The 13,160-nt window shown below is 34.3% G+C and overlaps 1 protein-coding gene across 13 annotated transcripts in view; it reads left to right on the top strand.

The window, feature by feature from the left end:
• Positions 1 to 13,160, top strand: part of DOCK3 (dedicator of cytokinesis 3) — a 502,472-nt gene that overhangs the window by 147,475 nt on the left and 341,837 nt on the right. Inside the window, exon 3 of one of the 13 annotated variants that reach the window (XM_072786063.1) lies at positions 6,304 to 6,386. The exons of 11 other annotated variants lie outside the window; for them this stretch is intronic. In XM_072786063.1, coding sequence (XP_072642164.1) covers positions 6,372 to 6,386 — 15 coding nt within the window. In that variant the 5' untranslated portion in view covers positions 6,304 to 6,371. Of the gene's footprint in view, positions 1 to 6,303; positions 6,387 to 13,160 lie in introns of those variants that run through there. One more of the 13 variants, XM_072786066.1, reaches the window with a different exon arrangement.

Raw genomic sequence — 13,160 nt, 5'->3', positions numbered from 1 at the left:
CAGTTTTGTTAGATTTATACCTAATATAAATAAATATTTAGGTATAAATATAATAAATATATATAATATAATATCCTGGTTTTGAGAGATTATATATAGTATCGTATTTTTATTTTCAGTGTGCACAGATTCATTGGTAGTGTATAGAAATACAATTGATTTGTATATGTCTATTTGTATCCTTTGACCTTGTTGAACTCTCTTATTGATTGTAGAAGGGTTTTTTTTTTTTAAAGCTTCCTTGGGAAGCTACATAGACAATCATGTAATTTGTAAATAGGGTCATTTTTATTTCATTTCTGAACTGTATGCCTTTTTGTTTCCTTTTTAAAATTAGTGTCTTACTGAACTGGCTAGAACTTCCAGTTCTATGGTGAATACAGTGATGAAGATGAACTTCTTTGCTTTACTCCTGTTCTTAGGGAAAAGTTTTCATTCTTTCACTGTTAAGTATAATGCTTCTCTGTAGGTGCTTTTCATCAAATTAGTTTTTTTTTATCTGTTCCTAGTTTTGATTTTACTTATTTTTCAACTTTATTGAGGTATAATTGACAGATAAAGTTGTATATGTCTAATGTGTTCAATGTGACGATTTGATATATGTATGCTTTGTGAAATTATTACCACAGTCAGGTTAATTAACATATCTGTTACCTCATGTACTTACTTTTTTTTCTGGTAAAAATGCATAAGATCTATCCTCTTACCAAATTTCCCATATACAATCCAGTTTTATTAATAATAATACGTAATATGTCAAATCCTCAGAGTTCATTCATCAGCTATGTGTTTCTTATTCAGCTTATAATTAAAAGGTTGTACCCTTTGATCAGCACATTTCCCCTATCCCCCAGCCCCTTGTAGCAATCATTATACTCTCTGTATAAGTTTGACATTTATTTACTTACTTGCTTATTTATTTATAGATTCCAAATACAAGTGTAATCATACAGTATTTGTCTTTCTGTGTCTGGCTAATTTCACTTAGCACAATGTTCTCCCATTTTATCTATGTTGCAAATGGCAGGATTTCATTCTTTTCATTGACTGAATAAATTCTATTATGTGTGTGTTTGAGTGTGTGTGTGTGTGTGTGTGTATCACATCATCTTTATCTGCTCATACATTAATAGGCATTTAGGTTATGTCCATGTTTTGGCTATTGTGAATAATGCTGTAATGAATGTGGGAGTGCAGCTATCTCTTCTATCTCTTTGAGACATGACTGAGTTTATAGTTAAGATTATATCTTGCAGATATATAGCCAAAGTAGGATTCCTTGATCCATATAGTAGTTCTATTTTTATTTTGAGGAACCTAAATAGTGTTTTACAAAATGGTGTACCAGTTTTTATGCTACCAGTAGTGATAGGGTTTCCCTTTTTTCACATCCTCACCAAGACTTGTTAACTTTTTGATAATAGCCATTTTGACATATGTGAGGTGGTATCTTGTTGTTGTTTTGGTTTCTATTTCCTGATGATTAGTTATGTCAAACACCTTTTCTCCTATCTTTTACTGTTTGTATGTCTTTGGAATATGTCTATTCAGTTCCTTTGCCCATTTTAAAGTCAGGTTGTTTTTTACTTCTGAGTTGTAAGAGTTATTTTTAGTAGATATTTTTCTTTCATTCTATAAGTTGCCTTTTCATTTTGTTGAGTTTCCTTTGTTGTACAGAGGCCAATTTTTAGTTTGATGTAATCCTAATTATCTACTTTAGGCTTTTGTCTATGCTTTTGATGTCACATCCAGAAAAATCATTGCCAAGACCGATGTCAGGTGGCATTTTCCTTGTGTTTTCTTCTAGGATTTTTATGGTTTGGGGTTATTTATTTATTTATTTATTTATTCATAGAGACAGAGAGAGAGAGAGAGGCAGAGACACAGGCAGAGGGAGAAGCTGGCTCCATGTAGAGAGCCTGACGTGGGACTCGATCCAGGGTCTCCAGGATCACGCCCTGGGCTGCAGGCAGCGCTAAACCGCTGCGCCACTGGGGCTGCCCTGGGGTCTTATATTTAAATCTTTAATCTGTTTTCAGTTGATTTTTGAGTATAGTATATAAGGGTTAACATTTATTCTTTTGCACGTGTATATCCAGTTATCCTAATACCATTTATTGAAGAAACTATCATTTCCACAATGTCTATGCTTGGCACTTTTGTCATAAATTAATTTGCCATATATATGGGTTTATTTCTGGTATAAATATAATAAATATATATAATATAATATTCTGTTTTCCTCTATTCTGTTCCATAGATTTATAGGTCTGTTTTTATGCCATTGCCTTAATATTTTGATTAACATTGCTTTGTAATATAGTTTGAAGTCAGGAAGTGTAATGCCTCCAGCTTTGCACTTCTTCCTTAAGATTGTTTTAACTCTTCAGGATCTTTTGTAGTTCCAGGTGAATTTTAGAATTGTTTATTTTTTTGAAAAGTGCCATGGGAATTTTGGTAGGTTGTTGCATTGAATCTGTAGATGGTTTTGGGTAGTTTGGACACTTTAATGATAGTAATTCTTCTAATGCATGAACATGGGATATTTTTCCATTTATTTGTGTCTTCAATTTCTTTTGTCTGTCTTACAGTTTTTGGTGTACAGATCTTTCACTTACTTGGTTAAATTAATCCTAAATATTTTATTCTTTTTAATGCTATTGTAAGAAGATTGTTTTCTTAATTTCTTTTTTTAAAATTTTTTTAAATTTATTTATGATAGTCACAGAGAGAGAGAGAGAGAGGCAGAGACACAGGCAGAGGGAGAAGCAGGCTCCATGCACTGGGAGCCTGATGTGGGATTCAATCCCGGGTGTCCAGGATCGCGCCCTGGGCCAAAGGCAGGCGCCAAACTGCTGCGCCACCCAGGGATCCCTTAATTTCTTTATCTGATAGTTCATTATTAGTTTAAGAAATGCAACCTAGGGCAGCCCGGGTGACTCAGTGGTTTAGCGCCGCCTTCAGTCCAGGGTGTGATCCTGGAGACCTGGGATCAAGTCCTGCGTCGGGCTTCCTGCATGGAGCCTGCTTCTCCCTCTGCCTGTGTCTTTGCCTCTCTCTGTGTGTCTCTCATGAATAAATAAATAAAATCTTTTAAAAAAAGAAATGCAATCTAGTTTTTGTATATTGATTTTGTATCTTGCAATTTTAAGAGGTTAATCAGTTATGAAAATTTTTTGGTGAAGGCTTTATAGTTTTCTCTATGTAAGATCTTGTCATATGCAAAAACAGACAATTTTAACTTCTTCCTTTCCAATTTGGATATCTTTATTTCTTTTTTCACCTAGTTGCTCTTACTGCTTCTATTTGATAGAAAGGGTAAGAATTGGCATCCTTGTCCTATCTGATCTTAGAGGTACAGTTTTCATTGAGTATGATATTTGGTGTGAGCTTGTCATATATGGCCTTTACTATGTCGAAATATATTCCATCTATACCTGATTTGTTGAAGTTTTTATTATAATAGGCTGTTGAATTTTGTCAAATGTTTTTCTGAATTTATTATGATGATCATGTGATTTTTATCCTTCATTCTATTAATGTGTGTACCACACTGATTTTCATATGTTGAACTATCCTTGCATTTAATGGATAAATCCCACTTAATAACAGTGTGTGACTTTTAATGTGCTCTTGAATTTGCTAATATTTTGTTGAGAATTTTTTTGCATCCATGTTCATCAGGATACTGGTCTTTAAGTTTCTTTCCTTGTAGTCTCTTTGTCTGACTTTGGTATCAAGGTAATGCTGACCTTGTAAAATGAGTTTGGAAGTATTCCTTCCTTTTCAGCTTTTTGGAAGACTGGAAAAGGATTGATACTGATTTTTCTTTAAGTCTTTGGTAGAATTCATTAGTGAAACCATCTGTTTCTTGAGAAGTTTTAAATTTCTGATTTAATCTTAGTTATAATTAGTTTGTTCAGATTTTCTACTTCTGACTCAGTTTTGTCAGAGTGTATGTTTCTAGGAATCTTTCCATTTCTTTTAGCTTAACCAATTGTTGGTGTATAATCCTTCATAGTAGTCTCTAATGATCCTTTGTATTTTTATGGAATCAGTTGTAGTGCCTCCTCTTTCATTTTTTATTTTATTTGATTCTTTATCTTATTTTCTTTACTAGTCTGGCTAAATGGTTTTCAATTTTATCTTTTCGAATAACTAGATCTTAATTTCATTGATCTTTTCAATTGTTTTCTATTGTCGATTTCATTTATTTCTCTCTAATCTTTATATATCCTTCCTTCGCTAATTTCGGGCTTATTAATTATCTCTATACCTTCAGGTATAAAGTTAGGTTGTTCTTTTGAGTTTTTTCCTTATTGTAGGCATTTATCGCTATAAACTTCATCTTAGAGCAATTTTTTTCTGTGTCCTATAAGTTTTGGTATGTTATGCTTCCATTTCCATTATATTCAGTTACCTTTTTTTTTTTTTAAGATTTATTTATTTATTCATGAGAGACATGGAGAGAGAGAGAGAGAGAGGCAGAGACATAGGCAGAGGGGGAGAAGCAGGTTACTTACAGGGAGCGCGATATGGGACTTGATCCTGGAGCCTTGATCCTGGTGTCTCTTGAGTTATCTTTTTAACTTCTCTTTTGATTTCTTCTTTGGCCAGTTGGTTGTTCTGGAGTGTGTTGTATAATTTCCACATATTTGTGAATTTTATAGCTTTGTTCCTTTTATTGATTTCTAGTTTCATCATTGCAGTTAGAAAAAATAATCGGTATGATTTCAGTCTTCTTGAATTTAAGACTTGTTTTGTGGCCTAACATGTTATCTATGCTGAGAATAATCTGTGTGTGTTTGAGGAGAATGTGTATTATGTGGTTATTGGATGGAATATTCTCTATATGTTTGTCAGCTGAATTTGGTCTAAAATATAATTTAAGGGGATCCCTGGGTGGTACAGCGGTTTAGCGCCTGCCTTTGGCCCAGGGCGCGATCCTGGAGACCCGGGATTGAATCCCACGTTGGGCTCCCGGTACATGGAGCCTGCTTCTCCCTCTGCCTCTCTCTCTCTCTCTCTCTGTGTGTGACTATCATAAAAATAAATAAAATAAAATAAAATAAAATAAAATAAATAAATAAAATAAATAAAATAAATAAAATAAAATAAAAAAATAAAAAATAAAATAAAAATAAAATAAAATAAAATTTAAGCTTAATTTCTTACAAATTTTCTGGACGTATCCATTGTTGAAAGAGGGTATTGAAATCCCTTACTTTTTTTGTATTGTCTGTTTCTCCCTTCAGATTTCATTATTTGTTTAATGTATTTAGGTGTTCTGTTTTTTTGGGTGTGTATATATTTGCAATGGTTTTATTCTCATGATGAATTAACCCCTTTGTCATGATAAAAATTCCTTCTTTGACTCTTGTTTGTGACTTGAAATCTAATTTGTCTGATATAAATATAGCTAACTCTGTTCTCTTTGGTTTATATTTACAGGGAATATCTTTTTTAATTTCTTTCCTTTGAGCCTATGTTTATCCTTAAAGGTGAAGTGAGTTTCTTGTAGGCAGCATGCAGTTGAGTTATATTTTTTAGTCCATTCAGCAACTGTTAGCCTTGTGGTTAGTTTATTTAACCTATTTACATTTCATTATTAGTGGGTAAGGACTTACTAATATTACTTTGTTTATTGTTTTTTGGCCCCTTTTTAAGTTCCTTTGTCTTTCCCCTTTTGTTGTGTTCATTTGTGAATTGATGATTTTTCATAATGGTATGGTTTGATTTCTTTCTCTTTTCCTTTCGAGTATTGTTGTAGGTTTTTCTTTGTAGTGGCCATGAGGCTTACATAAAACACCTTTATGCTGATAATATTTGGACTTTAATCTCATATAAAAAGTATATTCTTTTATCCCTACCCACATTTTATATTTTTGATGTTGCAGTGTACATTTCTGTATATTGTTTATTCTTTAACAAATTACTGTAGCTATAGTTATTTTTAATACTTTTGCTCTTTATTCTTTATTGGAGTTAATTGATTAATATGCTGACATATTACAGTTTTAGAGAAATAAGAATTTAAATTTATAACTTAATTATAATTAATTTTAATTTAATAAACTTTAACCTTTGCCAGTGTCTTTTATGTTTTTATTATATGTTTTTTATGTTACTAATCGGGGTCTTTTAATTTTAACATGAAGAACTTCTTTCAGCATTTCCAGTAAGGCATCTTTAGTTGTGATGAACTCTCAGCTCTTCTTTGTCTTGGAAAGTCTTTATCTCTTTGTTTTTGAAGGGCATCTTTGCCAGATGAAATATTCTTAGTTGGAAATTTTTTTCTTTCAGTACTTTGAATATATCATCCCACTCTCTCCTGGCCTGCAAAATTTCTGCTGAATTCTGCTGATAGCCTTATGGGGGTTAATCTTGTAAGTTACAAACTTTTTTTCTCTTGTTGCTTTTAAAATTCTTTTTGTCTTTGATTTTAGTTTAATTATGGGTCTTTGAATTGATTGTTTTTGGGACCTACCTTCATGAACTTGGATATTCACATCCCTTCCCAGATTTGGGAGCTTCTCAGCCATTATTTCTTTAAATCAAATTTCTGTCCCTTTTTTTTCTCCTTCCTCCTTCTAGAACTACAATAATGCATAGATTGTTTCCCTTAATGGTATCCCATAATTCACATAGACTTTCTTTACTCTTTTTCATTCTTTTTTCTTTGTTCTCTTCTGGCTAGATAATTTCACAGTTCCTGTCTTTAATCTTTAATCTTGATTCTTTCTTCTGCTGATCAAGTCTGCTTTTGGTACTCTGTTTTACATTTTTCATTTAATTCATTGTAATCTTCAGCTCTAGAATTTCTGTCTTAATGATCTCTATTTATCTATTAAACTTCTTTTTGTTTGTGTATTTTCCTGATTTTGTTTGATGGTCCGTGTTTTTTTTTTGTTTGTTTGTTTGTTTCTTCCGGAGCTTTTTAAGAACAATTACTTTGAATATCTATTGGGCAAATCAAGATCTGTTTCCTTGGTCTTGGTTACTAGAAAAAGTTATATTCCTTTGGTGGTACTCAGTTCCTTTATTTTTCATGTTCTTGAACTCTTGCATTGCTGTTTTTGCATTTGAAGAAGCAATCATTTCCTCCATTTTTATTCATTGTCTTTTGTAGAGAAATAACTTCTGTTAGCCCTGTTTGGTATTCTGAAACTCTCTTAGTCCTTTCCTTTGGATGTACCTGCTCCACACTTCTTGTTCCTTTTTGGGGTGTAATTCTTAAGATTGTATGCTTTCTTTCAGTCCTGCAAAAATCAAGCCAATTGCTAAGTCTCTTGTGTGCTTTACCTAAGGCAATGGTGAATGCTCAAGTTTCTGTGCTTTCTCCCAGTCCCACAGAGTTGGGTAGCTTCCTGCATATGCTCAATAACCATCTGCAAAGGGTTATATTTGTTATTGCACAGGGAACTGGCCATGGAGTTGGAGAGTAGCTGGGAGACGTGTGCAGTGTGTTGGGGGTGCCTGTGGGTCATTTGGCAAGATTTGCAGGTAAGATGTCCCCACTGGCTCATGGAGGCTTCCTCAGGGAGTCCATAAAGTGATTAGTAGGGTTCTTTGATGTCTTTTGAGAGTCCTGGCTGCTCTCCTAATATCCCCTTCTTACCCTTCAGTTGTGTAGTACACCTCAATATGCTGGATGGGGTAAGAAAGAAATGAGCCTCTTCAGCAGCATCCCATAAAGCTGGGGAAAATCCAGTTGCTCACTCAGATGCTCTCACTTTCCCCCATGGGAGAAATCACAGATCAGGAAGGCCTCTCTTGGCACCGAGCGGGGCTGCCTTATAGGAGGGATAATGCAGGTAGAGTGAAATTGTTCTTTTTACTCTCTTCAGTGCATCCAGTCTCAGATTTTTTTTTCTTCCCACACTGTGTTGGGACTTTTCCACTGGACTCCTGAACTTCCACAAGGTCATTCTTCTTGTCTATGGTTGATTGTTAAAATCAGTTTTCATTGGTGGAAAAATGGTAGAAAACTCCTATTCCTCCATTTTATGTATGTTACTCTATGATTTTATTACCTTTTTCCCTACAAGTCTTATTTTAGTCATGAATTAGTGTTGAAGTGTGTCATATGCTTTTTATGCAATTAATGTAATTATTTGATTTTTCTTTATTAGATTTAATATGGTAGATTACAGGGCAGCCCGGGTGGCTCAGCAGTTTAGCACTGCCTTTCAGCCCAGGGCCTGATCCTGGAGACCCGGGATAACATTTTGTTAAGGATTTTTACATCTATATTCATGAGGGATATTGGCTTATAGTTTTCTTTTTTTTATACTGTTTTTGATTTTGGTATCAGAGTAATACTGGTTTCATAAAATGAATTGGGAATTTCTTTCCCCTCTTATTTTACGGTAGTGATTGGGTAGTAGTAGTGTTCATTCTTCAATCATTTGGTAGAATAAAGCAGTGAAGCCATCTAGGTTGGGATTCTTTTCTTTGGAGTTTTAAAATATGAATTCAGTTTCCTTAATGGTCATAGAGCAGTTCAAGCTATTCAAATTATAGTTGATCCTTGAATAACATGAGTTGGAACTGTGTGGGTCCACATTTGTGTGGATTTGTGATAAATACAATATAGTACTGTAAATGTATTTTCTCTTATGATTTTTAAAATATTTTTTCTCTAACTTACTTGATTGTAAGAATAAACTATATAATACTACATATACAATATATGTGTTGATTGTTTATGTTATCAGTAAGATTTCTAGTCAACAGTAGGCTATTAGTTGTTAAGTTTTTGAGAAGTCAAAAGTTATACATGGGTTTTTAACTGTGTGGGGGATTGGTGCCCCTAACCCTGTGTTGTTCAAGAATCAACTGTATATACTTTTATTGATTGGGTTATGGTACTTTATATTTTAAAAGGAATTGGTCCATTTCATGTATGCAGTCTATTTATATAGAGTTTTGGAAATATTCCTTTAATATCTTTTTAATGAATACATAATATCCCATTTCATTCCTGATATTGATAACATGTGTCTCATCTGTTTTTTCCTTTTTTAGTCTTGGTAGAAATTAGTCAGTTCTGTTGATGTTTCCAGAGACCAGCTTTATATTTTCTCTATTGTTTTTCTATTTTAAATTTTTTTGATTTCTACTTTTTTTTTGTTCTTTCTGTTTGCTTTGGTTTTATTTTGCTCTTCTCCTTCTAATTTATTGATGAGAGAGCTTAGATTGTTGATTTGCAGTTTTATTTTTATTTTTAAATTTATTTTTAAATTTTATTTATTTTTTTAAAGTAGGATCAAGAGTCACATTTCTACTGACTGAGCCAGGTGCCCCATGCAGTTTTCTTTTTTGATAAATGCATCTATCTTTTTCTGACTGGCTTATTTCAGTTAGCACGATATACTCTAGATCCATCTATGTTGTTACAAATGGCAAGATTTCGGTTTTTTTGATGGCTAATATATCATTGTGTATATATGTCACATCTCTTTTCTTTTTTTGAAGATTTTATTTATTTGAGAGTGGGTGTGCATGCGTGTGAGGAAGGAGGAGAGAGGGAAAGGGGCAGGGAGGAAGGGGAAGGGGAATGGACAAGCAGACTCCAAACTGAGCATGGAGTCCAGTGCAATATGGCTTGATCTCACAACCCTGGGATTATGACCTGAGCTGAAACCAAGAGTCAGATGCTTAAGTTTAGCCAACTAAACTACTCAGGTGCCTGCACATCTTCTTTATCCATTCCTCGGTTGATGAACATTTGGACTCTTTCCCTAAGTTGGCTATTGTTGATAATGCTGCTGTAAGCATCAGGGTTTATGTATCCCTTTGAATCAGTATTTTGTGTCCTTTGGGTAAAATCCCTAGTAAATGCAATTACTAAGTTGTAGGGTAGTGTTTTGTTGTTGTTGTTGTTGTTGTTGTTGTTGTTGTTATTGTTGTTGTTGTTTAAACCCATGGTTTGACCCCTCTCTGATTTTTTTCCCATTCAGTTTTCCCTCTTCCCCTATGGTCCTCTGCAGTGTTTCTTAGATTCCTAATATGAGTGAAGGAACCTCCATATTGGTTTGCAGAGTGGGTCTATCAGCTTGCATTCCGAACAACAGTGTAAGAGGATTCCCCTTTCTCCACATCCTTGGCAACATCTATTGTTTCCTGTGTTGTTAATTTTAGCCATTCTGACTCATATGTGGAATTTAGGAAACAAAACAGATGAACATAGGGGGAAGGAAAAAAAAGAGAGGAAGGCAAAACCATAAGAGACTCATAACCATAGAGAATAAACTGAGGGTTGGTGATGAAGATAGGAGGGAGATGGGCTGCATGGTTGATGGGTATTAAGGAGGGCACTTGTGATGAGCACTGAGTGTTATGTGTAAGTGAGGAATCACTAAATTCTACTCCTGAAAGCAATATTATATGTTAACTAACTAGAATTTATTAAAAAAAATTTTTTTTAAAGATTTTATTTATCTGAGAGAGAGAGAGAGAAAATGAGCACGAACAGAGGAAGAGGGAGGAGAAGCAAACTGCCTGCTGAGCAGAGAGCCTGATATAGGGCTTGATCCCAGGGCCCTGAGATCATGACTTGAGCTGAAGGCAGACAGTTAACCAATTGAGCCACCCAGGTGCCCCAACTAACTAGAATTTAAATAAAAACTTGAGACAAAAAAAAATAACGTACACATTTAATGCCAGTAATTTCCCTTTCAGCATTTCTTTACCTTTGTCCCAAAACTTTGATATATTGTATTGTCATTTTAATTCAGTTCAGGGTAATTTTTAGATTTACTTTGAAAAGTCCTCTTTGATGCATGGATTATTTAGAAATATGTTTTATAGCCAACATATCCAGATTTTTCTTCTGTTATTTATTTTTTATTTTTTTTTACTTTTTTAAAGATTTTATTTATTCATGAGAGACATACACAGAGAGAGAGAGAGAGAGAGAGAGAGGCAGGCAGAGACACAGGCAGAGGGAGAAGCAGGCTCCATGCAGGGAGCCTGACATAAGGGACTTGATCGGATCCCGGGTCTCCAGGGCCACACCCTGGGCTGAAGGCGGCGCTAAACCACTAAGCCTTGCTAAACCCGGGCTGCCCCTCTTATTTTTGTGTGATTGATTTCCAATTTGATTTCATTGTGGTTAAGAAAACATTCTGTGTTTGCTTTTGATTGCTTTAAATTTATTGACATTTGTGTTTTTGCTCAGGAATGATTTATCTTGGTATGTGTCTTGTGGGTACTTGAAAAGAATGTCTATCGGCTTTTGTTGAGTGGAGTGTTCTGTGAATGCCACTGGATCCTATTGGTCAATGTTGTTGTTGAGTTCTCTATCATTGTTATTTTTCTGTTTAGTTCTGTAAGTCTCTGTAATTGTGAATTTGTCTATTTTTGTCTATTTCTGTGAGTTTTGATTCTCTTGTTTAGTGCATATACATTTATGATTGCTGTTTTCTTGGTGGTTGACTTTGTATCAGTATATAGTGTTCCTTTTTGTGTCTGATTTTTTTTTTTGTTCTTGAGTCTACTTTACCTAATATTAACTCTTGCTTTTCATTAATTTTTGCATAATATGTTTTTTCATGCTTTTACTTATTTGCCTTTGTTGTTATACTTGTAGTGAATTTTTAAAAAAGATTTATTTTTTTGAGAGAGAGAGCACATTGCAGAGGGGAGGGGCAGAAGGAGAGGGAGAGAGAGAATGTCAGGCAGACTCCCTACTGAGCGTGGAGCTGGACCTGAGCCAAAATTGAGAGTCAAATGCTTAACCAGCTGAGCCATCCAGATACCCCTCCATGTTGACATTTAGTACATTCATAGTATTTTACAAGCATTACCACTATCCAATTCCCAAACCTTTTCATCACCCCAAACATGGAAACTTATACCCACCATTCCCCTGCTGCCCAGCCCTTGGCAACTACTATCTGTGTTGTCAGATAGTAGAATAGGATTTGCCTATTCTGGATATTTCATATAAGTGAAATCATGTAATACATAGCCTTTTGTGTCTGACTTCTTTTACTCAGTGTAATATTTTCAAGATTCATTATTGATGTGGCATATATCAGAACTTAATTACTTTTATGGTTGAATAACATTCCGTTGTATGGATATACCACAGTCTGTGTGTCTGCTTATCAATTGATGGAGACTTGAGTTATTTCTACCTTTGGCTATTGTGAGTAGTGATGCTGGTTCTCTCTGATTTTAGTGAAAAATTCACTGTCATTTGAATATTTTTTCCACTAGAGGTAAGGCATTGTTTTCTCTTGCTAATTTTAAGATTTTTTTTTTTTTTTGCCTGTGGTATTTAGAAATGAAACTATGTAGTATCTTGATATGTGTTTCTTTTAGTTTATCCTTCTTTCAGTTTGCTATGCTTCGTTAATATGTAGACTTGCCTTTTGCCAAATTTGGGAAATTTTCTGTCATTTTTTTAATTTTAAATTTTATTAGACTTTATTTTTTAGAACAGTTTAAGGTTTACAGAAAAATTGTACAAGGAGTACAGGATTCCCTCTCCCAGTTTCTCCTCCTATTCACATTCTGCATTTGTGTGGTACATTTATTATATTTGGTGAACTAATACTTATATACTATTAGTATTATTTATCATTTACATTAGGGTTCACTGTGTTGTATAATTTTATGGTTTTGACAAATGCATAATGTCGTGGATCTATCATTACATTGTCATAAGAATAGTTTCATTGCTCTAAAATACCCCATGCTCCCCCTATTCACTCCTTTCCTTATTCTCCAGGACTCTTGGCAACCACTGATCTTTTTACTGCCTCTTAAAGAATGCCATTTAATTGGGATCATGTAGACTGTAGCCTTTTTAGATTTACTTCTTTCACTCAGCAACATGCAGTTAAGATTCCTCCATGTCTTTCCATGGTTTAATAGCTCATTTGTTTTTTTTTTCTTAAGATTTTTTAAAAATAGATTTTATTTATTTGAGGGCAAGAGAGCACAAGAGTGGGAGTGGCAGAGAGAGAGAGAAGCAGACTTCCCATTGAGCAGAAAGCCTGACGTGGGGCTCAGTCCCAGGACCCTGAGATCATAACCTGAGTTAAAGGCAGACACTGAGCCGACTGAGCTACCCAGACGCCCCAAGATTTGATTTGATTTTTTTAAAGATTTTTATTTATTCATGAGAGAGAGAGAGAGAGAGGCAGAGA

Source organism: Canis lupus, chromosome 19 (genome assembly GCF_048164855.1).
Source record: "Canis lupus baileyi chromosome 19, mCanLup2.hap1, whole genome shotgun sequence".
Classification (NCBI taxonomy): Eukaryota; Metazoa; Chordata; class Mammalia; order Carnivora; family Canidae; genus Canis; species Canis lupus.
The sequence above is the reverse complement of the archived record's forward strand: the minus strand, read 5'-3'. Positions and strand labels throughout refer to the sequence as shown.